Below are 24,558 nucleotides of genomic sequence, written 5' to 3'. Positions count from 1 at the left end.
ATAAATATTTGCGCAGATCTCCCGTCAGATTTCTTGAAATTTTGTGCTATTAACGTTCTTGGTGTCGTCAAAAGCGTTCTCTATTGGTTTTTTATGGCAGTCTTAATTATTCAATTGATGGAAACACTCTAAAATAAAGATTTTGCAACACATTGAAAGAATAGACCATTGCCTTCAATGTTTCCATAAAAACAGCGTACAATATTTGAACATTCAAAATCTTTGTCCAAGAATGGTGAATATGAAGCTTACACCACACCATGCTCGTGGCCAAGCTGAACTCTGTCTGAGTGATAACGGTCGAACGGGGGCAAGCTGCTGCGCCGTTGAATTTTCAATATCTTGTGCAACAATACACACAAAAAAGGATGTAGACAGCAAAGAGATATAAACACTTAGTCCGTATTGTGCAACCTGTAATGCCACTGTCAGTGGCTGCGCTGAGCGTTCGAGACGACCAGAAGGTTTAAGTGCACATTCAGACGACGATGACGAAGAAAAATAAGAAAGGTGACACACGAGCGCTAACTTGCAACAATGTATTATGAGTCTCAGAGCTGAATAGGCAGGAAAATCGTTGCGTGACGTCCCACCAACGCAGCCAGCAAAATAAGCAGTGACGACGCAAATATTTTAATTCTTTCGAAGACACCACGATAGACTGCTTGGACGCACAGGATATCGCCTAAACGGTCAATCAACTCTGCTTCGACGATTTCGCGCGCCAGTTATTGACAGCTGTTTTTTGTGATGCATGATGGTGCAATCCAGATAGATTAGTGAACAGTTCGATTTCACACTGGGGTCTGTCCTTGTGCCGGAGCTGGGTAAGGGTCTAGGATCTGCACTAGATTGACGTTTTCGACTGTGCACATTGAGGAACCCTCCGTACCTGTGCCTCACATTTCTGCGGTTAGAATGAGGCGATCATTTAGACACCTCCCACTCTGACCCACGTACTTCGTTCCACAAGAAATCGGTAGGCAGCTGCATGTATTGGCTGCTTCATCAGAAGCAGCTTTGTCGTTGCCACCCTGTGAAGCACCCAGTGTCCAGAACCTCCATCCGCCTCCTTGAACATGTAAGCCTACTTCATGATGTGCAACACTCAGCGGCCGCCTTGCTGAATTTAATGTAACGAAAGTTTTCAGGCACGTAGATGACTTCCTAATATTCTTTGAGAGTAGCTCAGACTCATTTCAATCACTAGCCGATAACGCACTAACCTTCGTACTCGCACGCTTATCTCCGCTAGAAATAACCTATCACGTGCTTTCTGATGATAGCATTAGCTTTCTTGACATTAGACCTTTGATTCAGGACGAACAGCTTTACTGAAAGTACGAACCAGGCGCCAACAAGCCACTGCTCCTGTATGTATCTACACATTCTAAACTTTTTAAGAGCGGGATTGCAAAATTATGCCTTTCTAAGGCCTTACTCAAGTCTTGCCCGGAACTAATGGCAGCCAGCTTTAATGAACAAATCCTCCGGCTGTCTGCTCCTGGGTACCTCACATACGTCCTGATCAGTGTCTCCGAAGAGCACTCTTTACTGTGCTCTCGTGAGGCCACGTCTCGAGTTTGCATCAGTAGCTTGGAGTAGTGTCTCTGTTACCTCTGGCAATGAAATCGAAAATATTCAGCGGAAGTTTATGCGCATTCCTTATAATGGATATATTGGGCGCCGTCGTTTCTACGACTACAATTCTCTTCTAGCAGACCTTGGTATGTCTACACTTCATGACAGGCGGGCGACTCGTCCGTGACATGCATTTTCTACATAAAGTTGTGCTTGGCTTTATTGACTGTGGTCAGTTATTGCAGTCACTGCGATTTCGTGTCCCTCAGAGAAAAACCACCAAATGCCGTGACACATTTTATCCTGACATGCATGTCATTTCACCAATGACTCGTTTCCTAATCACGTATAATTCAACTTTTTATGACACAGATATATTTGCCCAATTTTCTGTTTTTATTGTTCATTTTATTATGCCTGTTTCCTTTAGTATTATTATTACTATTAATATTATTATTGCATTTGGGATCATTTTTCCTTATTATGTCGTTTCACGTCATGGTGTTTGTATTGACTTAGTGTGCGCTCGTTTAGGCCAATTGGCTGTTGAGGCACACTTAAAATATTTATCTTAAAACGCAAGTCGTCGAAACAGCCTGACGCATTCCAAGCTTCTGCTAGAAAGCAGAAGATCGCGATTCCATACATCCAACGCTTGTCTCAGCGAAAAAAAGATTGGGGAAAGGACGAATGTAAACGTTGCTTTTTCCGCTCAAGAAAAGCTCCAAAAACTGTGCAGAGTGACAAGTCACGGCGCCTCTCACAAGCTTGAGTGCAGTAAGATGCACAAGAATTTCGTCAAATGTGTGGACTGAATCCCGTATACTTTACCAATTTCTTGTGGAAATACGTATGTAGTACTGAGTGGGAGGTGCCTAAACAATCGCCTCCTTGAACACCGCAGAAGTGGGGGCAACAGGTGCGGAGGGTTCCTCGAGTGCTGATCCTTGTTCAGTACCCAGTTCCCGCCCAAGGAATGCCCCAGTGCGAAGTTAAGTTTATGGAGGTTTAACGTCCCAAAGCGACTCAGGCAATGAGGGACGCCGTAGTGGAGGGCTCCGGAAAATTCGACCGCCTGGGGTTCTTTAACGTGCACTGACATCGGGCAGCACACGGGCCTCTTGAATTTCGCCTCCATTGAAATTCGACCGCCGCGGCCGGGGTCGAACCCGCTTCCTTCGGGTCAGCAGCCGAGTGCCACAATCGCTGAGCCACCGCGGCGGCCCCAATGCGAAGTTGAACTGTTCACGAATCTGACATAATTGCACCATCATTACAAAACACACACGAAATCATCGAGGCAGAATTGATTGACCGTTTAGGCGATATCTGTGTGCCCAAGGCGTCTATCGCGCGGCCTTCGAAGGAATTTCAATACTTGCGTTGTCGCTCATTATTTTGCTGGCTGCCCTTTAGCGATGTCAGGCCACGACATTTCTATACGTTTTGCTTTCAGGTTGATAATAAGAAGTTAGTGCTCGTGTGCCACCTGTATTTCTTCATCGTCCTAGTCTGGTTGTTTATGCGCATGAACTTTCATGTCACGTGATAACTACACGCACAACCTGCAAAATGTTAGTTCGAGATGGTTTACTTGTTTGCCCGAGGTGGGTGACGCTGGGATTTGAGCGGGACCGACGACTGGGATACCAAACGGACCCCGGGACGAGAGCGCAGAATAACACGGAAGTGGCGCTGACTAGCAAGTAATATTTGTGAGTGAGGAACGCCAATTATGTGTATTTATACGCAGAAAATGTAATATTGCTGCACACGTAACCGAAGAACAAGTGACAGTGATTGCCATGATTATTTCAGGTGGAAGTAGCGCGTGTGAGTGAATATGGCGCGGATTTCAATCGGGTGTCCCTTAGGCCTAGCCAGAGAAGAACGATGGGAAACGGGTGGTTCTTAGGCGTAACTGGAAAAGCAGGATGGGAATTGAGGGTATGGTTGGTTGGTTGGTTTTTGGGAAAGGAAATGGCGCAGTATCTTTCTCATATATCGTTGGACACCTGAACCGCGCCGTAAGGGAAGGAATAAAGGAGGGAATGAAAGAAGAGAGGAAAAATAGGTGGCGTAGTGGAGGGCTCCGGCATAATTTCGACCACCTGGGTATCTTTAACGTGCACTGACATCGCACAGCACACGGGCGCCTTAGCGTTTTGCCTCCATAAAAACGCAGCCGCCGCGGTGGGGCCAGTACCCGGGAACTCCGGATCAGTAGCCGGGCGTCCCAACCACTGAGCCACCAATGGGGGCCGGTGAAAAGTGTATTCGGGCCTCGAAGCATAAAGGACGTCCTTTGAGCTACTTGCGCAACTTATTTGATGAATCTAATCTGGAATCCAACCTAACTAGCCAACATTTCCATCTTACTCTATAACTTTAGAGGTAGTGTTCATCGGAGGAGTCTAGCGCGCTTAGCAGCCCAGGTTTCGATGAGGTTTAGACAGGGAATAAAGCCATTGGTACGGGCGAGTTTTGATGTTCCGCGAAAAGAGATGGTTCCCTAGCGCTGCCTTAGTGGCGTTGCACACCAAGTCAAGAAGGTCTTTACAGAGTTCTTTACAGAGTGAAGATTACAAGTGCATGGTGGCCTCTTTGGAGCCGTTAAGTGCATGCTTCATAAAACGGGAGGTACACAGTCGCAATTTGCTGTGTCTCAAAATGCCGGATTGTACTTGTATCGATTCGGACAAATACGCAACTATCAGCAAGGTTGGGCCAGTTGGTACTTCATTTTTTCTATCGTCAAGCAGCGCACAAAAACACCGGGACATTCTTGCCCGTGCCGTTTATTCCCAGTGTCCTGGCGTTTTTGTGCACTGTTTGACGATGAAAAATATGCAATTATAAACATCTATAGTCAATGCCCCATGCAGGAAGCTGTGTTGCGAAAAGAGCTTTGGACACGCAATTCTATTATAATGAGTAAGAACCGCTACCACCAGACATACGTAAGCTGCATTTCAAAAGGGGAGAGCGTTATCTCATGTAATGACGCTTTTTTTCTGTGGCTTAGGAAAAGCGAGCAATTGTATCGAGAGATTGCGGGCGCACATTATATCGCCAAGACGTCCCCTACATGGGTGCCAAAGCAAAGTGTCATTCTGCTGCAATAAGAAGTTGTCCTATCTGACGGAAGACCGCCTGTCAAGTGATAGTGGCAGTATCTGCCATTTTTGCGTGTTTGGAGTAAGTTCTCGCGTATTTTCGGTTTTCTGCGTACAGGATGTTCCAGCTAAAAGTAGCCAAAAGTGTGAGAACTTCACTGGCTCACGAATGCTTTCACTGCACGCGTATTGTTACTCATTTAACAAGAAACACGTGAAATAATATACCGGGACAAATATGAACACATCTGCGATCAAAACTGCAATAGAGTACTCCAGAAAATATTGACCCGCGTGCAGTTGTACTAACTAGCCAGTTTCGATTGTTTTTCCATAACTCACAGTAGCAGACGGCGACCGTTTCACGCGTATTCTTTAAACTTATAATAATTTGTTTTACATTTTTACAATTTTTTACATTTTTGTTTTATTTACGATACAACTTATGATTAGCAGTTCGTGCGGACGACTTGCGTCTACAACTTCCGTCGACGGCACTCATGAACCAAGAAAGGCTTTCGCCTTAGAAACACTGTCAAGCACGGCAGCAATGCTCAGCATATATCTGCGAAACAGACGCATTATCGAAACTTATCTATTACAATAAAAAAGTTATTGATACTAACGAGTGCTGAAGTAGCGCTCGGAAACAGCCAGTGCCATCACGCCGATGATGTGTTGGTAGCACAGATATGCGACGCGGTCTCGGCGGTCGGGGAGTTCTATCAACTCCGAGTCCATCATCTGGCCGTAGGCTAGCGGAAGAAGCTGGTGAACCAGGCTCCAGGACATGAGCAGCCGGGAGTCCTCCAGCGATATCCGGTTTCGGTTTAGCAGGAACACTACTAGAGACGTTGAGTTCTGCTTCATCAGAACGAAGGTGCTGCCGTTGTATACGTTGGCGGTGGCCTGGGCGATCGCACTCACCCAACGTCCTACAGAGGAAGCACGCGGTTAGGGTTTCGTTAGAACTGGAACACGCCCGCGTCGCAGGCGCATCGAGTGCCACTGAAAAACCATAGGTAGCGCAGTTCAGATACGTCTGTGATATCCAGGCCATTAAACCACAAGTAACGACACCCTGTACTTCATGCATGAAGTTTCTAGGCACTATCATATCGCGCGTGAATCTACACACTCTGCGGGTTATGTTAGCATGTCATTATCAGGGCTTACAGTCTTGCTCCATCGGGGGGCGGGGGGTCTCTAATGATTTGAGCACACGTGGAGAGAGTAATAAAGGGAGAGAAAGAAAGCGGCTGGCCACATGTTTTACACATAGTTTTATACAAAGTAATAATAATAATAATTGGTTTTTCGGGAAAGGAAATGGCGCAGGATCTGTCTCATATATCGTTGGACACCTGTACCGTGCCGTAAGCGAAGGGAAAAAGGAGAGAATGAAAGAAGAAAGGAAGAAAGAGGTGTCGTAGTGGAGGGCTCCAGAATAATTTCGTCCACCTGGGGATCTTTAACGTGCATTTGACATCGCACAGCACACTGGCTACTGAGCGTTCCGCCTCCGTCAAAACGCGGCCGCCGCGGTCGGGTTTGAGCCCGGGTAGTCCGGATCAGTAGCTGAGTGCCCTAAAGAAATTTAAGTGCGTTTTTTTCTCAGTTAGTAGCATAGATTTGTACAAATTGCATGGAGAAAGAAAGAAGCTCCGTTCTAAGGCGGTGAAGCTATCTGAACATTGTACAGTGGACCGTGGTGCGAGCGTGCACGAATTTGGAGGGCGGGTCTGTGCATGCTTGCTTGCTTGCGAAAAAAAAAGACCGTTGTGTGCAGATTCCGGTTCGCCAATACCCAAAGACAATGAAGGCGAGAGGGGAATCAGACCCCTCGTCAATATTAGAGGGGAGTCAGAGATCCCCCCGAGGCCCCCTGACTTTAAGCCCTGGTCATTATGAAGGTTCGGTGAAGATGTCGCGTGCAGCATCAGACATGTTCAAGAGGCGCCTCGTCTGGCCGAAGGTTGCGAATACATATTTTGGAGGGATATTGTTTTACAGAAATTTACAGTGGAAAGATCGCTGTGAAAATGTTCTGGTGGATGGCCCCATGGGAATGTCATGAAAATTTCTGCCTCACAATCTTCTTTTAATGCGTAGGCCTTAGAAGGAACTACGCCGTGCAAAACACACGCACGCACACGCACGCACATATGCACACACGCACACACAAGCAACTTTACTGCCACCATGTGCGGATGGAATGTTGCGAACCCAGTGGTTCGCACGTGCATGCTGACCACGTGTCCTCTTACGTCAAGAAGTCCCAGAGCAAGGATTTAGTCTAAGGACTGGACTGATAGCCTAACAAAGCACAGACGCACACGCAAACACACACACGCACACGCACACTAGTAGGCATTTTTTTATTTGTTGAAAATCTTGCTTTCTTCGAAACGACATTATAGGTGCTCAAGCAAGAGAGTAAATACTTGATATAGTTTCGGTGGTATTTACAACTGTACTATTTCTCGTTGTATACGGAGATATGGAACCAAATCCGATTCCAACCAATGCGCAAACCTTGCATATAATTTTAGAAAGCCAAATTGAAGAATAATAATAATTGGTTTTTAGGGAAAGGAAATGGCGCAGTATATGTCTCATATATCGTTGGACACCTGAACCACGCCGTAAGGGAAGGGATAAAGGAGGGAGTGCAAGAAGAATGGAAGAAGAGGTGCCGTAGTGGAGGCCTCCGGAATAATTTCGACCAACTGGGGATCTTTAACGTGCACTGACATCGCACAGCACACGGGCGCCTTAGCGTTTTTCCTCCATAAAAACGCAGCCGCCGCGGTCGGGTTCGAACCCGGGAACTCCGGATCAGTAGTCGAGCAAATTGAAGAAGAAATTGGTTTTCTGGGGAAAGGAAATGGCGCAATGCGAGACAGGCGTCATTTCGTTTTCTTAAAACCAGCTTTCATTTTCCTTCGCTTACGACGCGGTTCGGGTGTTCACCGAGATATGTGAGAAAGGCGTAATTTCCTTTCCTTAAGAGATACTTTCATTTCACTTTCCGTCCCTTACGGCGTCGTTCGGATGTACACCAAGATATGCGAGACAGGCGTCATTTCCTTTTATTAAAACCGATTTTATTTCACTTTCCTTTCCTTACGGCGCGATTCGGGTGCCCACCGAGATATGTGAGACAGGCGTAATTTCTTCGGATGGCGTTGCGCACACGACAAGATGTACACAGGAAAAAGTAGAGGATTACAGATAGAGCACAAAAACAAAAACATTAAATCCAATTTTTATTTCATTGTCCTTCCTTTACAGGTGCGGTTGGCTGTCCACCGAGATATGCGAGACATGCTTCATTTCCTTGTTTGGGACCTGTCAGTCCCTCCTTTATCCCTTCCCTCACGGCGCCGTTCAGGTGTCTGCCGATATGTGAGACAGATACTGCGCCATTTCCTTTCCCCAAAAGCCAAATCAGTTCAACCTCTAGCTACATTCGTCAAACCTGCAGCCCCGCTGACTGCTCGGAAAGCTGGCGTAGTGAAGCTTCTCGCTTCATAAGTTCCTGACATCGTCGTCCGGCGTATTGTTGTGTACACTTGCCACCTGTCACCTATTGCCTGCCACAATTGGTGCACGGAAGAGCCACCTGCCACGGTTGACAGGTCGAAAAATGGAGAGGGGGAACCCCCTATCCTTTTGCATGAAAGAGAAGCCGGAAAGGGCTGCCACAAGAAGATCCCTGTCACACCCTAAACAATTGAGTGCAAAATATCACTAATAATCGCCACGAATGACTCAGAATAAATTGAAATGACTAAGAATGACTGGTCATAAATGAAGAGTAAATGAATATAGCCTTTATTGCAAGACAGGGATGACTCTCGGCCGATATTGATTGAGACTACGAATTACTCGGGGAACAGTACAGTCGAGTTGCTCAGCAATGGCCTTCAGTGGCCTTTCACTCCCATCGTCCGCGAGGAAGGTCAAAATCGCCCCCGCCGCGCCGCGACATGTTCCCGATGAACAGAGGCGCCTTGACCACCTCGGCCTCAAAAGTGAAAGGAGGACAGGGCGGGTACGAACTTTGCGAGGGCAGCGCACAGTACCTTTTTTGAATTTTGCCACTCCTCCTTTATTCCTTCCTTACGGCACTGCTCGGAAGTTCACCAATGAATGTGAGACAGTTACTGCGCCATTTCGTTTCCCCAAAAAATATTTTGATTACCATTTTGTACATGAACGTTTGTGAGAGACTGCCATACTACTAATACGCTACTTCAATTACAACTGCTAATAAAATAACTACCATAAAAAAACAACCAGCACCACAACAAACACCACTACCACCACCACTACTACTACCACTGCCACTATTATCAATACTACTGCTACTGCTACTTCCACTACTACTGCTACTACTACAATCGCTGCTACCACTACTACAACCACTGCTTCTACTACTACTACTACGACTACTACTACCACCACCACCACCACTACTACTACCACTACTATAAGTACCACTACTACGACTATAACTGCTACTACTACTACTACCACCGCCACCACAATTAATACTGCTCCTACTACCACTACTACTGCTGCTACTACCACTGTTACTACCACTACTCCTACCGCCGCTCCTACTGCTACTACTCCTACTACCAATACCACCACCAGTACTACTACTACTACTGCTACTACAGATACTATTATTCCTACTACTACTACACTGCCACCACTACTGTACTACCACTACCACTTACTGATAACAAGAAAACGGAAGCAGAACTCACCTTGTGAAACGTAACCTCGGGTGCGGTAACCGAGTTGGTCGAGAGTGTTGTAGAACGTCAGCGACCAGCTGTTTCTGAGAGTTACTAAGAACGCCCCGACTGCAAAAATGGAAAAAGAAATAAAACTGCGTAACGTTATTAGGCACTTTTAGTTGCTAAGGGTAGACAGCTGGGCTAGTTGGTTGTTTGCATTATTATGGAACATGTTACCAGCGCAAGAGACAAGGACGAAGGGAGAAGACAACACGAACGCCGGACTTCAGCTGAAATTTATTGCACACTTGCGGGACTTTTATATACAGACAAGCGCCGCTATTGTCACAAACCGTTCGAAGCTATCAACACACGCCGGGCCACAAATATCGAATGCATCTAAACTAAATAAAGGCAAATCATACCAATGGCGTACAGGAGCACATCGCAGGAATTTTTTCTTTTTACCTGCCTGAACCTACAATCCCATTTGACTTACAAATATTGGGCGTACGAAGTGAGGCTGCGTATGCAGCGACTCTGCAGGTAACGAAAGCGCATGCGCAGAACTTTACCTAACTCGATGCGTCCTGCGGGCGCACGCGCTCTGCAAACCATAGCGTGCGCGCGCTACGAGCAGGTTACGGGATGCGTTGACAAGATGGCGGCGCCCTGGTCTCCCGCTTCGGGTAAATACATGTTGTCGCTGCATTCTTCGACGCGATAGCTCACTCAAATGGTAGCGGTTCGCTTTTATTTCGCACACACGTAGAAGTACAAGCGACAACTACCCCCTGTTTTTCAGAAATTTGGCGGTATTGAAGCTCTTAGGCCGAACTAAATGCAGTGTGCTTTACTCAGAGCAACGAGACACTTGGCGAAGCAGTTCTCTAGCTTTTAGTTAGTTCCAAGAGTGAGCGATGACGGGCTAGTTGGTATGACACGATTACAAAACATAAAACAGAGTAGGGGACAAGACATAGGAGAGAAGCAAACAGGACTAGCTTAGACTAACAACTGGTTTATTGGAGCGAAACCCCTTTCCTTCAAAAGCAAAACGCATGCGCCACAAACACTCAAAGCACCCCACCCAACGAAATCATCTTATGAAACCAAGAAAAAGAAGCTTTTTCTTATAAAGGTGTAACGATGCCTCACCACTTATCAGGCCCATATCTTACAATGTGCAAGGCTTCAATGATTCAAGGAGAATTACGCCTTGTGCACAAGCTTCATCGCTGCTACGACAAACAAGGCAAGGTTTTTAGGTTACTGCCTAAGAAAGAGTGCGAGCCGTCCCTGTGTTTTGGGTCACTTTGGCTTTCTGGGCTGTTCCGAAGGTCACTGGAAAATGATTGCGAAAGTGCTAAGAAGCGAGTATCGGAGTCATGTGTGCCTGCTGCAGGACTGCCTACAGTTTTTATGCTTCAGTTAGAAAGCGACGGGACGTGCTGGCTTGAAGATGTTGAAGGACTGCAAGAGGCTGGCTGAGGCAAGCACCGAGTTCCTTTGGAACAAGAGTCTACTGTGCCTGCCGAAAGCGCTCAAGAAGCAGGTTGGTGTGGTTCCTGTTGTTTTCCTCGGAGGGGCGGTGGTCCCTCCCGCATTCCAAAAGGTTCTCAGCAGCGCTCCAAAGTTCAGCCTTGAAATTCCGCTTAGGAAACATGACCTTTTTGGCTTCGGGGCACAAGATCGCTGACAAGGTGGAGGCAAAAGTAAAAGAGCGCTGTCTGTTAGAAGGCATTGATTCCATGCGGTTTGGCTACGAATAAAAAAAAAGGACGGCACTTCCATGTTGAAAAGAGTCGCAGGCTGCCTTAATGATTCGGGGCTCGCCCTAATGTCGGCCGATAAGGAAGGCGGCCTTGTGGTCTTGCCTCAGAAACTATATGGTGAGAAGGCCTTATTAGCTATAAACAAGAACTTTCGGCCTACCTATTTGAAGCCAACAAAGACTAAGGCGAAAGCGGTAGCACTTCTTGAGGCTTTTAAACTTGATTGGTTAAAAAGCGAAGTGCGGAAGAACAAGGTAAATGTGCTCACTGTGTTTTTAAGTGCCAAGAGCCATAAGCTGCAGTGTCCTTTTCGAGCTATCGTCACAAAGAAAGGAACTTGGCAAGTAGCTGCCAGCCGGTACCTACAACGACACCTAAGCAGCCTGGCACCTGAGGATCCTTACAAGATCAGCAGCTCGGACAGCAAATAGACATCGAGGAGCTGTTTCCCCACGAAAAGTTGTGCCTGGCGGTCCGCAACAGCATCGAACGTTCGGGGGTGGTGGCCTTCCAGAATGCGTGCGGCATTGCAGTAAACGGTTTTCTGGAATTGCTGGAACTGTATCTTTCGTCTACCATTGTTTGCTTCCAGGATAACTTCTATGTGGAGCAACGAGGTATTCGTTTAGGATCCAGTGTAGCTCCAGTTCTCACTGAGATCTTTTTAGCGGAATTTGACAGCTCGCTCTCGCGTGTGCTTACTGACGACCGGATCACACAACTGTTTAGATACGCTGACGATTTTTTTTATTCCTTTTAAATATTAACCCTGACGATGGCCTAGAAATGGCAGCTAACGAAGTTTTAGCCAATTTTAAATCCACTGTCATTAATTTGAATTTTACCTTCCAACTCCCTGAGAAGCCCAGTTTTTAGACTTAACATTCTTTTTTTACGAAGGGGGCCACCTGTGTTGGGCCTACACCCCAAGATCAAAGAAGGCTCTTTTACCGTTCGATTCTTGTCACTCCAAGTTAGCCAAGCAGGGAATTGCGTCTGAATGTCTCAGATCCTCAATCGTTAAGTCTTGTCAGCACATGTTGCAGTGCAGTTTTACCGGTCAAGTAGATCGGCTTCACTCTGCTGGGTTTCCGCCTGCTCTTTTCATGGCCTTTGCGGAATCATTGTTTAAGACCCTATGGTCAAACTCAAGGAAACAAGAGCTCGCTGGAAGCGAGGGGCGGAAGTTCGAAGTTCGTCCTTATGTGCACAACATATCGCATGGCCTGAAGGAGGTGGGAAAGAAATTCGATGTGAATGTTCTCTTTTCCGCGCCATGCAAGCTGTCTCGTCTCTGCCTTTCAACGAACAGAAACAAAAAATAATCAGAAGAAAGGAAGATGTGAAATCAACCCCAGATATCAAGTACGTGACCTGCAGAACATAAGTTGTTTATGATATTCCTCTCAGCTTCGGTTCTGAATATGTAGGGCAGACAGGACGTTGGATTAATAAGCGTCTTCAAGAGCACAAGAAATCGTTGACTTCGCATTGCGGGCAGCACCTGCCAATACACTGCCAGTCTTGTGAAAAGAAGAAAAAAGAAAAAGAACAACGCACACCGCTTTTCACGCATACAAACAGTATAGGCCGTGCAAAGGGCAAAAAGGCTCGTGAAATCATTGAAGCCTTGTACCTTGTATGATATGGGCCTGATATGTGTGTTAGTGAGGCATCGTTACACATGTTTAGGCGAGAGCTTCACTTTCTTGGTTTGATAAGATGGTTTCGTTGGGTGTGATGCTTTGCGTGTTTGTGGCGCATGGGTTTCGCTTTCGAAGGAAAGGGGTTTCGCTCCAGTAAACCAGTTGTTAGTCTCAGCTCGTCCCGTTTGCTTCTCTCCTATGTCTTGTCCCCTGCTCGGGTTTATGTTTTGTAATCATTTTAGTCATTTGTTGCATTTTCTCCTATTTGCATGGTTTCTTCTTGGAAGAAAAAATATGCTCGCAATGCACCCACCCTTTTATCGGTAACTGCGGGGAAAAAATAATGTTCAGCCCAGCGTTGATGTGCTTTGACGTCTTGTCGCTAGATGGCGCCACTATTTACATGTACACAGATGGATTTACGGCACGGTAACGAGTCAGCGATTTCAATTAAAAAATAAAGCGTCGCAGACGCCATTTGAGTTTACAAAGAGACGACAGATCCCAAGGATGCTGTCGAATGATTCTAAACGCGGCCCATAATACAAAGGGTAAAAAATTAGTAGGGGTTTAAATTAGCTAAACAGATTAGACGTTCGAAAGCAGGTGTTCACTCTTCAATTGGAGGGTGCTGTTAAGCTCCGCCTTAAGCGTATCACGTGATATGCACAAGTCGGTGATATATGTAGAATTGGTCATTCTCAGCTTCATAGATTCACAGATGACGGTGAGTCCTCATACCACTGACAGCGCAGTGGCGTAGCGGTTAAGAGATGCGCCACATCACTGGCAGGAGGCAATTTCTATCACAGCTACAGTTAGGGATTGTGCGACCCATGTTGCTATTCACGAGCCGCCTCTCGCTCTTCTCCGAACATACCCGAGTTTATCAACGGCAGAAGATCGCACGTACGTGCGATGAACGTACGTACAATGAACGCAAGTACGGTAACAAGATTCTTGGCCGGGGTTGATGAGCGCATAAATGCTTTCGCACAAATACGGAAAGCACGGTGTAGACGTCGAAGATTAGCGCATGCAGAAAGAAGCCTGGAAGGCCCGCGCTGAAGGGTGTCGGTATATAACAACACGCTTCATTGTGCTATGTTTCAACACACGTCGGGCGAGCAGCTAAGGACCTCCTGGAATTGAACTTGTTGTATGCTTTATGGTGGAGGATATTCCAAACGAAAGTTTTGATAGCAGGGCTAGAGTAATGCTCAGATCACTAGCCCAGCCCACGAAACACACAACATCTTGCAAACGTCCTGAAACAGCTCCAAATGACTAAAGACGTCTTGCGCTCCATTGAAACGTCTCATAGACGTCGGCAGCAATAATATTTTGTCCTGATACTTCTCTTAAACGTCTGAAGTAAGACGTTTGCCCAGGAACTTCTCTGAAACGTCGGTAGGAAGACGTCTTAGAATTGTTTGTAGAACGTGTAACTTAAGACCACGTCAAGGAGACACGCCTATACTCTCGAGCAATTAGCACAGAGTTGCAGCCGTGGATTGAATATGTTGTAGACCACGGCTCTATATGCCGTAGTCACCGCTGGGATTAGCCACTTTTCGAAGCGCTGTTTCATAAATGGCATGGCCGAAGACCTCTAATGTACGCTGAACGATAGTCTTGTTGACGCTGCCGTGACATTAACAGAAATAATTTGAGGGCTGCACACATGATAGCGTATGCAGAGTAGGTGCTCCATATTATCTGTGTGATCTCGGAAGAATAGCTAGACAAAGAAGCGCAAAAGGGCGAATAAGTAGATGATCGGCTCTGTAGAATACAGGGCCATGTTAGGTAACCGTTCATTTTGATTTAATTTTATTTGATCATGCCGTTTATTCTAAAGAAAGCAACTGGAGGTAGGGTAGGGCACAATCAATCACAGAAGCCACAGCTCACTGCCGCAGCATCCAGTACAGCCATGATCTGACAATTCATCGTGCAGCGATTCCACAGCGGTTCCACTGTCCCGCTGGGAACACCTGCTGTCCAAGGGCAGTGGCGCCTTCCTTAACCGCTGCACCACTGCAGGATATGTATGAGGACTCCCAGGGATCAATGAATGTAAAGTAGAGAATATATACGAGAATCTGCATATATATATGAGAATATATGCATATATTTTGCATATATGAGAATTAACCCGTAACGCTATCGCGTCATACCCTTAAGGCGGACCTTTAATGTTCCTTTTTTATACCACGGTCGGCCAAACGCTATACTACGAGGTCGAGGTCACCGAGAGCAAACAACCAATGACATGGCCCCCAATGAAGTGAAAACGAAATGAATTGCTGCTTAATGCGGCCTCTGGGGGCTTCAAGAGCGATCAGTGGCAAGCCATTTTTGCACCTACAGTTTCTCTTGTCTATGTCAGTTTTTTTTATCCTTGTCGCTATTCTTTTTTTGCCCTAACAAACAATAATTGCACTCGAGTTACGGAGATTCTGAACTCGATTTCGGCAACTGCAGAGTTGCCCGGATGTACCCACCGGTCAGCTCCGACTGGATGATGCGAGCAACCAGTGGAGCTGAGTCGAGGCTTGAGTTGTAGACGTTCAAGTAGCTCATGTAGAATCGGGCCAGCCCAGGTGAGTCGTACTTCTTGTGCTGGTTCTTTATCCAGTCCTCGTCATCCTTGTTTATCAAGATCTGCGGTGGAATGAAGTTTCATAAACAGGTACATAATCAGACTTTGCCTTCGTTTGCCAACAAATGGCAGCCAAGCGAACATAAGCGCTGTCTATCAACATTCAGCGCGATTTGGATGTTTTCGTGCCTCACGAAAGGAAACTAAATTCCTCATGATCTCAGGGCCACGGTAAAATGTGCACTGGACGCTGAGAAAATACCGAGAGAGAACCGAATTGACTCATAGACCGAGCACAATCGAAAAACACAACAGCTTTTCCGGTAGTGTTCTGGGACCTCGCGTCGGATATTCTTGTAGTAACAACAGGACTTTATGCTTTAGTGAGCAGTCTCCTGTCGTAAGACAAAGGCAGTTCTGTTGATAAAACAGAAAACTTCACAATACGTAGTACAGAGAAATCACTCGTAACTACCGGACGACAAAACGTTGCTGTATTTTGGGACTGGCTCTGTCGTATTGTTCTATTGGAATGCGACGCAGACTGCTTAATTTTTTTCAGCTTGCTGCTGGTATCATGTCATGACCAGTGAACGTGCGATAATTTTCCCTTGAGTAGACTTTAAAGTTTAGGACGGGCATTGATTCGTCGTTGCCATTGGTCTGCGATTACATTGATATGCTCGCTTGATGGGTGTCGCTTTTGAGAGCAACGCGAGTGGAGATTAAGATTTATTAATCTTCATCTCGCTTGTTCATGCGTCAACAGCTGAAGAAATTGAAACGTGGGAAGAAACTGCAGAGTAGAGAGGGCACACAGAAGCTACGCTCTTTTGAAAATAATCACTGATTATAACAATATTTTTATTAAACACATGTTCCAGGTAGCTGAAAAAAATATGTACAGTAGGAGGTCCCGCAGTCAGTATCCCTTTCGGGCTCGTATTCATGCCTCTACGAAGACTGTACTGGGATCTCAGAGTTAGGCTATAGCCTGCTTGTCGACTCCTTACGCTTGCTATTCGCTTTGTTATGAATATTTCTGTTCACAAGGTTGCTATAGTAGATGCGATGTCATATCGGATGGACTGAATCTGTTTTTTTATATGAAACATTCATGATTTCACAGTCTGCCAAATGGACTGTACGCCACTCTCATTTTCTTAATTATTTCACTCTCGCGGTATGCATCTATGGATGTACCTATTCATATTTGAACAGCGCAATAAAACAACGGGACACAACGAAGAAAGGACACCACAAGCGTTGACTCGCAACTAGATTTTTAATTCACGTCCAAGCAACTTAAATACTAAGAACGCCAAACACAAACAAGAGGGAAAAACCAAAAGAAAAACGACACAAAGCAGCTAATGATGCCCACAAAGGTGACAATCAGCACGAGCGCGAGACTACACATCTTGGCCGGATAAAAACATCATCTCTTTATCAGTTAGTGTGACAGAAGGATCACTAATGCAGCTATCTGGTTCCAAGCGGATGTGAAAAGCCTCCAAAATTTCCCGCGTTAGGCTGTCATGTTTTCCTAGATGACGCTGTTAGACAACAGAGGGGTGCAAGTACCTTCTTTCCAGTGGCGGGCAAGGTTACAAGATGACCCATTATCTCGGGACCTGAGGTGCTCACTAAGACGAGCGTTGATGCAACGTCCTGTCTGGCCAATATAACTCAACCCGCAAGTGCACGGAATCCTGTAGACAACCCCCACATTACAGGGCACAAAAGGGCTCTTATGGTTGGTCTGACAACCCCCAGTCTTTTTCTTCGCGGTTGTTGCCTTAGCCTTCTCTTCCACTTGCCTGCAAACACCTCTAAGTTTTTTAGGCGCTGAAAAGACCACATCAACATCGTATCTCGCCGCAACATTCTTCAAACCATGTCCCACACCATGCGTGTAAGGCACCACCACAAACTTCTTTTTTCCCTTTTTGGCTTATCCCCGCTCTTGATCCATCTAAGAAGCTTATCGCATTCCCTGGAAATCACATGAGAAGGGTAACCGCTAGATTTTAATCGGCCAACTTGACGCAAAATACTTTCATTGATTCTTTCAAGACATGACTTGTTCATGGCAGATTTCAGGCTAGAAATCTGTTGCCCCTCTGTTGTCTAACACCGTCATCCTAGGAAAACATAATGACAGCCTAACGCGGGAAATTTTGGAGGCTTTTCACATGCGCTTGGAACCTGATAGCTGCATTAGTGATCCTTCTGTCACACTAACTGATAAAGAGATGATGTTTTTATCCGGCCAAGATGTGTAATCTCTCGCTCGTGCTGATTGTCACCTTTGTGGGCATGATTAGCAGCTTTGTGTCGTTTTTCTTTTGGTTTTTCCCTCTTGTTTGTGTTTGGCGTTCTTAGTATTTAAGATGCTTGGACGTGAATTAAAAATCTAGTTGCGAGTCAGCGCTTGTGGTGCCCTTTCTTCGTTGTGTCCCGTTGTTTTATTGCGCTGTTCAAATATGAATCAATACCAACTCGCCCAGTTCCCAGCTTTAATGAATGTACCTACTCTTAGAAGAAGTATTTTACCATATTAAATGCTTCGCTTTCTATTATAAACGGCCTTTCTCTCCTAGATAATTAACATAATTCCTGATTTCTCAATTCAATACTAATTTTGAAAAAACAACAAAGAATCATGACAAGAGTTCTATTCGATACTAATTTTGTACCGCAATGGTGTCCACGTCGTTTGAGCATCCGCCTCGCGTGCGGGAGGTGCGGGGTTCGATCCCCAGAGCCACCGGGTACACACATGTGATACAATGGGTACAAGCTTTCCCTTGCCTGGCGCTCGGCTTCTGTATGATGAAATGCATGGGAAATAGGTCTGACTCCACCTCTAGTATAATAACCTTGTACCATGGCGCTCTTTGGTCGCAGATGCCTTTGTGCCATAAAAAAGTACTAATTTTGATCAGTGTCCGGCTGTGCCTGTCTAGGTTTCACTTCAGCCTCTGAATCACTTAGCAAAGCAATGTCATCAGCAAATAAGAGACGTGTACTGCATTATCTTTTATCCCCAACTCATCCCAATCCCGTTCCCTGAACGCATTCTGTAAATTCACGGTCGATATTGCCTCTAGTTGCTTGGCACCCTTCCTAGGATCGGTATGCCATCGCATTCCCTATGAAGGAGGTGAAGTGGAAATACACACGTGTGCAGTGTGCGGCGTCAGTGCACATTGATGACAAAACTAAAAAGTTGGAATTAATCACGTCTCCCTCGACAACGTCACTCACAGCCCACCCGCAGCCTTGGGGTGCGGAATCCCACGAATACCTGTCCCTCCCTTGTATTCCGGTGACAAAGAAGACACTTACTTCTATCGTCACGTGTCTGTATAAATCCGTGTAGGCGCTGAACGAGACGAAGGTCGGGAAGCCGTGTATGAAAGACAGGTTAACCAGCCGCCCGAAGATGTCGAAATATGGGTCGGGAGTAAGGTTGGCGATGTCGAGACCCAGATGGGACAGGAATGACTGCACCGCATCCACCTGCACAGTGGGTTCAAGAAAACCCTTTCCGCTACGACTCAAATAATCGTCCTAAGATAGTCTTTTGTAGCGATAGCTACATTAGGGTAGCACTTTGACCCTTCAGCGGGGCGGCGCCGCCACCCCGTGGCTGCGGCGCCACGCTGTCACCTGGTTGAGCACGTGATGTCGAGCAGCTGCCGGCGGCGTGGCGCCGTAGCTGATCACGTGGTTCGTCACGTGGTTGGTCTCGTGACCAGTCACGTGGTGCGGAGCAGCTGCTGCTGCCGGCGGCGCAGCGGCGAAACAGAGCAGCTACAGCTGTGCGCATGCGCCGTGTCAAGTGGGACGAATATGAAGACGGAACGCCCAGCGAAACGGAGCGGCGAAAGACTGATTTTTCAATTCAAGTGAGCAAGTTCCACTCGGCCAGCTGTAGCTATCGCGTCACTCCATGTTTAACCAGAGCTAAACCATCGCCACTTTTTTTTTATGCAGACCACACCACGAGGTAAGGCACTGTGTCACAAGTAAAAATTGGTAGGTATTTAACGTAGTCAAACTAGGAAGACGTGCGGAAGCAAGTGTTCATTCTTCATTGGGAGGGGAAACTTAAGCTCTGACTTAAGGGTATGACGTGATATCTCTAGAGGATTACTGCCCAAATATGCAGAATTTCTCCCGGGCAACCGCAGCTGGCGCGGCGCTTGTCCGAACTTACCCGAGTTTACCCGAGTTATTGCCCGAGTAACTCGGGTAAGCTCTGCTAGTAGCTTCGGGTTGCTAGGCAGCGCGACAAGATAGCTCGTACGTACGGTGACAAGATTCTTGGTCGGCTTGAGTGACGTAGGTACTTTCGCGCTGAAATTTAGCATGCACTTAATACTAGGCATCTTTAGTATACCGTGTTATCGTTATCGGTAGCGGAGTACCAGGAGCCCGCGCGCAGCCAATGCGCATGCGCAAATCTCCTTGACGGCACTAGATGGCGCCAGGTACCCGGCAGCTGCGCGCGCGCGCGCCTGCAGCATCGGGACCAATCAGCGCGTGCTCACCGGCGGTGGGCGGGCTTCCAGTACTCCGGTAACGGTAAAGGTAACACTGTACACTAAAGGCGTGTGTTGTGTTCCTCTGTAGACAATTCTTTAATCACACCGGCGAAAGCTTTTCTTATGTCGGCTTCTATGGGCATTTGGACACCCTTAAAATAACCGCGTTTGGGGACCGGCTGGGAGACACACTATCACAGTCCATGCGGTACCAGCAACGTTCTCGGTGGTGTAGTTAGTACCATTCGGCCCCTAATAAGCCCTCACCTGAGATCCGTGCGGGTCGTTTCCGAGTCGGATGCATGCCTGATACAAGGCGGCCGCCTTCTCCGTCGGCTTCTGAGATGTCTCTGGTATGCGCATAGTGTCGAGCATTTCTCTGATGGCTTTTTCTGTTTCACGTCCAATCTGATAGGAGGAGGGGAGAAGCAGCAGTAGCAATGAGACATGAAGTTTAGGTAATGGGAGGTAATGGCAGCGCTACATGAGTACGGAATGTGTTCTATGCCTGCCCTCATTTCCCGACAGTTCAGAGAGTGAGCTTTGTCACACTATCCGAAGTTCAAGAACGTTGGTGGAGTGAGGAGAGTGTTAGCTCGAACTCTGAGAAAGACATGAGCTTGTTCCGTGTTGAATGACGGCTGAGGTTGGGGTCACACGTATGCGGCCATGCCGCCAATCTTCCAACGTCACGGGCGGAAGAAAGAGCCGCGATAATTACCAGTTATTGTGGTGGTGATGGTGGTTAAAATTTATTCAGCAAGAAAAATTTGAGGCCCGTAGGCCACCTCGGTCTCCGCACGACCCCACTCAAGGTCTAAACGTTCATGAGGTGTTGGTGCATGACGTATGCGGCCTGACTGACGGCGATCTTGTGCTTGCAGCCAGATCCGCTGACCACAACGAGGTTTCACAGTCCTCCCCGGTTCGGAAAGGCACCGGCCCGGCGGGGTCAGGGGACGCCGGACATTATAGGAGGAGATGGGTAAAGGTGGCCTTGGGGTGGCAGCACAAGGTGCATGTGGGTGGTTCCAGCATAAATTTAGAAAGATTGGCTGGTGTAGGCAGCGTTCGCGTCTGCTGGCGACGCCAAATTGACTGTTCTGTGGTAGAGCGATGGGTGGGGTGGCGGGTAGATGATGCGCTCAGCGCGGGAGTTTGTGGTGAGCTGAGCGAACGTGTGCATACGTCCCTTCGGGAAAACCCCCGCGAGGTCCGCCTGTGCTCGGTTTCTAGACCCTCGTGTTCAGGAGTCGGCGGCCTGTGGTCCGCGATTTCCGGGGTGTACCCAGATGAGCTCAGCGCCTCGGGGGAGGTGAAGGGTGGGCATGTGCACTAGGCATTGTGCAGAGGGATGAACCCTGACCCCGTAAAGTTTAGAGTGGCGGTATTTAAGTGACTAATAATGTAAGGGGCATCTGTGTGTGCCAGAGCAATGGCTATAGCGGTCTCCTCAGCTTCTTCAGAGGTGGTGACTGAAGGAATCTCGAAAGTTAGGGTGGTTATGTGGGAGTTTCGCACAACCGCAGTGGCTCCGCGCTCATCACAGGCGGCATCTGCCCAAACAGCATCGGACTCATCCCAGTACCATTTGTGTACCACTACCGCGAGCGCCTTCCTGCGAACTTGTTCATATGGAGGGGTGCATGTTCCTCGGTAATGGTTTGGCATAGATTGATATGGGTCGGGAGTGTTCTTGATGTATTGTTTGCAGGGGTAGTGAAGCCTAGCTGAGTGAGTACGTGATATCCGGTAGTTGTAGCGGCTAGTCTAATATACCGGGCCTGTAGGTGGGCCTAGCGAAGTAATGTTGATTGTTATGGTCTCCGAGTTCGAGCAGTTTCTCGTTTATAGTGTTTTTCGGCAATCTAAGAGCTGAGTTTGTTGCTTGCCGAATTAAACAATCTGTTTTCTGGACCTCACTGGTTTTTCGTTTGATTTATGGCGTAGCATAAAGCATTCGGCTAAGGGTAGAGGCAGCTACTACGCGAAGCGTCTCCGCCTCTCTCAGCGCATGTGCGTTCCCTGTCACCCTTTTTATGATTTCCGTGGTGGCAACGATGGCCATTTTGACTTGCACAGTGTGTCTAAATTTTTTGCATCCTCTTAAAAGTAGTCTTAGAATGCGAATGGTATGGACGTGGGGTAACTATCTACACTGAACTCGGATTTCTATGGGGGTCTGGTAAGTCCGTCCCTAAGGGGGTATGACGAGTTAATCACATTTTCCTGGCGAGCACGTAAGTCTGATTCTTGCGGTGAGTTTATAAGTCCGTCCCTAAGGGGGTATGACGAGTTAATCACATTTTCCTGGCGAGCACGTAATTCTGATTCTTGCGGTGAGTTTAGAGATGGTATCTGCTGCTTTTTGTAGCTTGTCTTCGATTTGCACCTTGTCAATAAAGTTAGTGACCGGGCCAGTGGCTCTTCCAACATGGTAGGACTAGGAGACTTGACTGCGGTCAGCAGAACCTGGCCAGGCAGATCACCGTAACCCGTGCCGCATATGTCATGAACCAACACTACATGAACGTTTAGACCCTGAGTGGGGTCGTGCAGATATCCAGGGGGCCTCGAGTTCCCTTGTTGTTGGGAACCTCGAATTATCTTGTTGAATAAAGCACGGAGCCTTGCGGCGTGCCCACATTGGCAAGTATGTAGGCTAAGGTGTGAAGATTTTCGATATGAAGCGTGGCTGTCCTGTGTTCGAGGAAGGCTCTTATGTGGTTGCATACCCTAGAACCTGTTTGAATGTTCGTGAGTGCCTGTAGGATTGCTGTGTGTAGTACATTATCGAATGCTTTTTAAGTCTATATCCAATGTCGTCTTGGTATGAGCTGTCATAAGTGAGTCAAGCACTGCTGATGTTAGCTGCCGAATAGCGTCCTGTGTAAACAGTCAGTCCGAAGTTAGATGAGCTAGTATGACCGGTTCAAGAAGGTTCCCTAAGGTGAAGATGAGCGATATTGGTCACATATTTGCTTGCGCGATTGTATTGTTGGGCTTTCGTTTTAGTATTACTTTTCAGAGCGTCCATTCTGAGGGAGGGTGCCTTCTTTCTAGTGTGTTATAGAGGTCCGTTAATTCCTGCATTGATTTATCGTTTAGATATCTGACGGTCGCATTTGTGACATAGTCCTCGCCCGGAGCAGTGTTCCTGAGCTTTTGTAGTGATACCCGTACTTATGATGTTATTGCAGTATCTAATTTATGATTTGGTTCTCTGCATACAAGGAGGGGGGGATCCCGCGGAGTGAGTGCATATCCTTTATCGTAGCTAGAATGGTATCTCTGTCAGGTCTGTGTTGATGTGTTGGTCAAGCTATTATGTTGCGCGTGTTCCTTTGCCCTGGGTGGGGTCTAGAAGGTGCCGCTGTAGGTGCCGTGCAGACGTTGTGGTTAGATTCCCTCTTAGCCCTTCACATAATTTTGTCTAATTCAGCGGACACAGTTGCGCTCCGTGTTCTTCACTTTGGTTGCCGGATCATTTATTCTTCTGTTTAAGTTTGAGATTGTGCTTCTGTTTAATTATTTCAAGTTATTGCGAGTTATTTATTGCTTAGTTATTGAATGTTCGACGACACGACCGAGTGTATTCCAAAGGCGGTGCGTGTTTGCCTACACAAAAAACCGCTCCATGTGGGGAAGGCTTTACTATGGGAGCACTCCGTCGAAAATTAACTCACCTTTGTGATGGCGCTATTGTCCCCAGAGAAATTACTGCACACAAAGTTGTAGAAGTCATCGCACGGTGGATAGCTCCAGTTGAGCGCTGCGCGGATTATCCTCGCAGCGATCGGGCCGCCGTCTGGAGGGGTCGTGGCCGCAGTAGTTGTCGGTGTCCGCGTTCCCCTAGACGGCATAGCTGCGGGCGAGGCAGGAATACCAAGCCGAACGTCAGTGAGCGGGTAGCATGTACCGTCTCTGCCAGATGTAACAGAGCCGAATGCCAGTGGGCAGGTAGGATGTACCATCTTTTCCAAAAGTAACCGAGCCGAATGTGAGTGGGCGGTAGCATGTACCATCTTTGCCAAAAGTAACCGAGCCGAATGTCAGTGGACGGGTAGCATGTACCGTTTTGCCAAAAGTAACCGAGCCGAATGTCAGCGGGCGGGTAGCATGTACCGTCTTTGCCAAAAGTAACCGAGCCGAATATCAGTGAGCGGGTAGCATGTGCCGTCTTCGCCAAAAGTAACCGAGCCGAATGTCAGTGGGCAGTAGCATGCAGTCTTTGCCAAAAGTAACCGAGCCGAATGTCAGTGAGCGGGTAGCATGTACCGTCTCTGCCTAAAGTAACCGAGCCGAATGTCAGTGGGCGGGTAGCATGTACCGTCTTCGCCAAAACTAATCGAGCCGAATGTTACTGGGTGGGTAGCATGTACCGTCTTTGCCAAAAGTAACCAAGCCGAATGCCAGTGGGCCGGTAGCATGTACCATCTTTGCCTAAAGTAATTGAGGCGAATGTCAGTTGGCGGGTAGCATGTACGATCTTTGCCAAAGCAACCGAGCCGAATGTCAGTGGGCCGGTAGC

The 24,558-nt window shown here is 47.3% G+C and overlaps 1 protein-coding gene across 1 annotated transcript in view; it reads right to left on the bottom strand.

Moving 5' to 3' along the window:
• Window positions 1-23,890, bottom strand: part of LOC144134493 (neprilysin-3-like) — a 31,622-nt gene extending 7,732 nt beyond the window's left edge. The window contains exons 1-6 of the mRNA XM_077667401.1: window positions 23,714-23,890; window positions 20,295-20,435; window positions 18,826-18,999; window positions 15,377-15,536; window positions 9,476-9,574; window positions 5,324-5,632 (exon numbers count right to left, since the gene is read on the bottom strand). Coding sequence (XP_077523527.1) covers window positions 5,324-5,632; window positions 9,476-9,574; window positions 15,377-15,536; window positions 18,826-18,999; window positions 20,295-20,435; window positions 23,714-23,890 — 1,060 coding nt within the window. The remainder of the gene's footprint in view (window positions 1-5,323; window positions 5,633-9,475; window positions 9,575-15,376; window positions 15,537-18,825; window positions 19,000-20,294; window positions 20,436-23,713) is intronic.
• Window positions 23,891-24,558: the final 668 nt, after the last annotated feature.

Source organism: Amblyomma americanum, chromosome 5 (genome assembly GCF_052857255.1).
Source record: "Amblyomma americanum isolate KBUSLIRL-KWMA chromosome 5, ASM5285725v1, whole genome shotgun sequence".
In the NCBI taxonomy this organism is placed as follows: Eukaryota; Metazoa; Arthropoda; class Arachnida; order Ixodida; family Ixodidae; genus Amblyomma; species Amblyomma americanum.
This window is presented reverse-complemented; position numbering and strand designations above follow the sequence as displayed.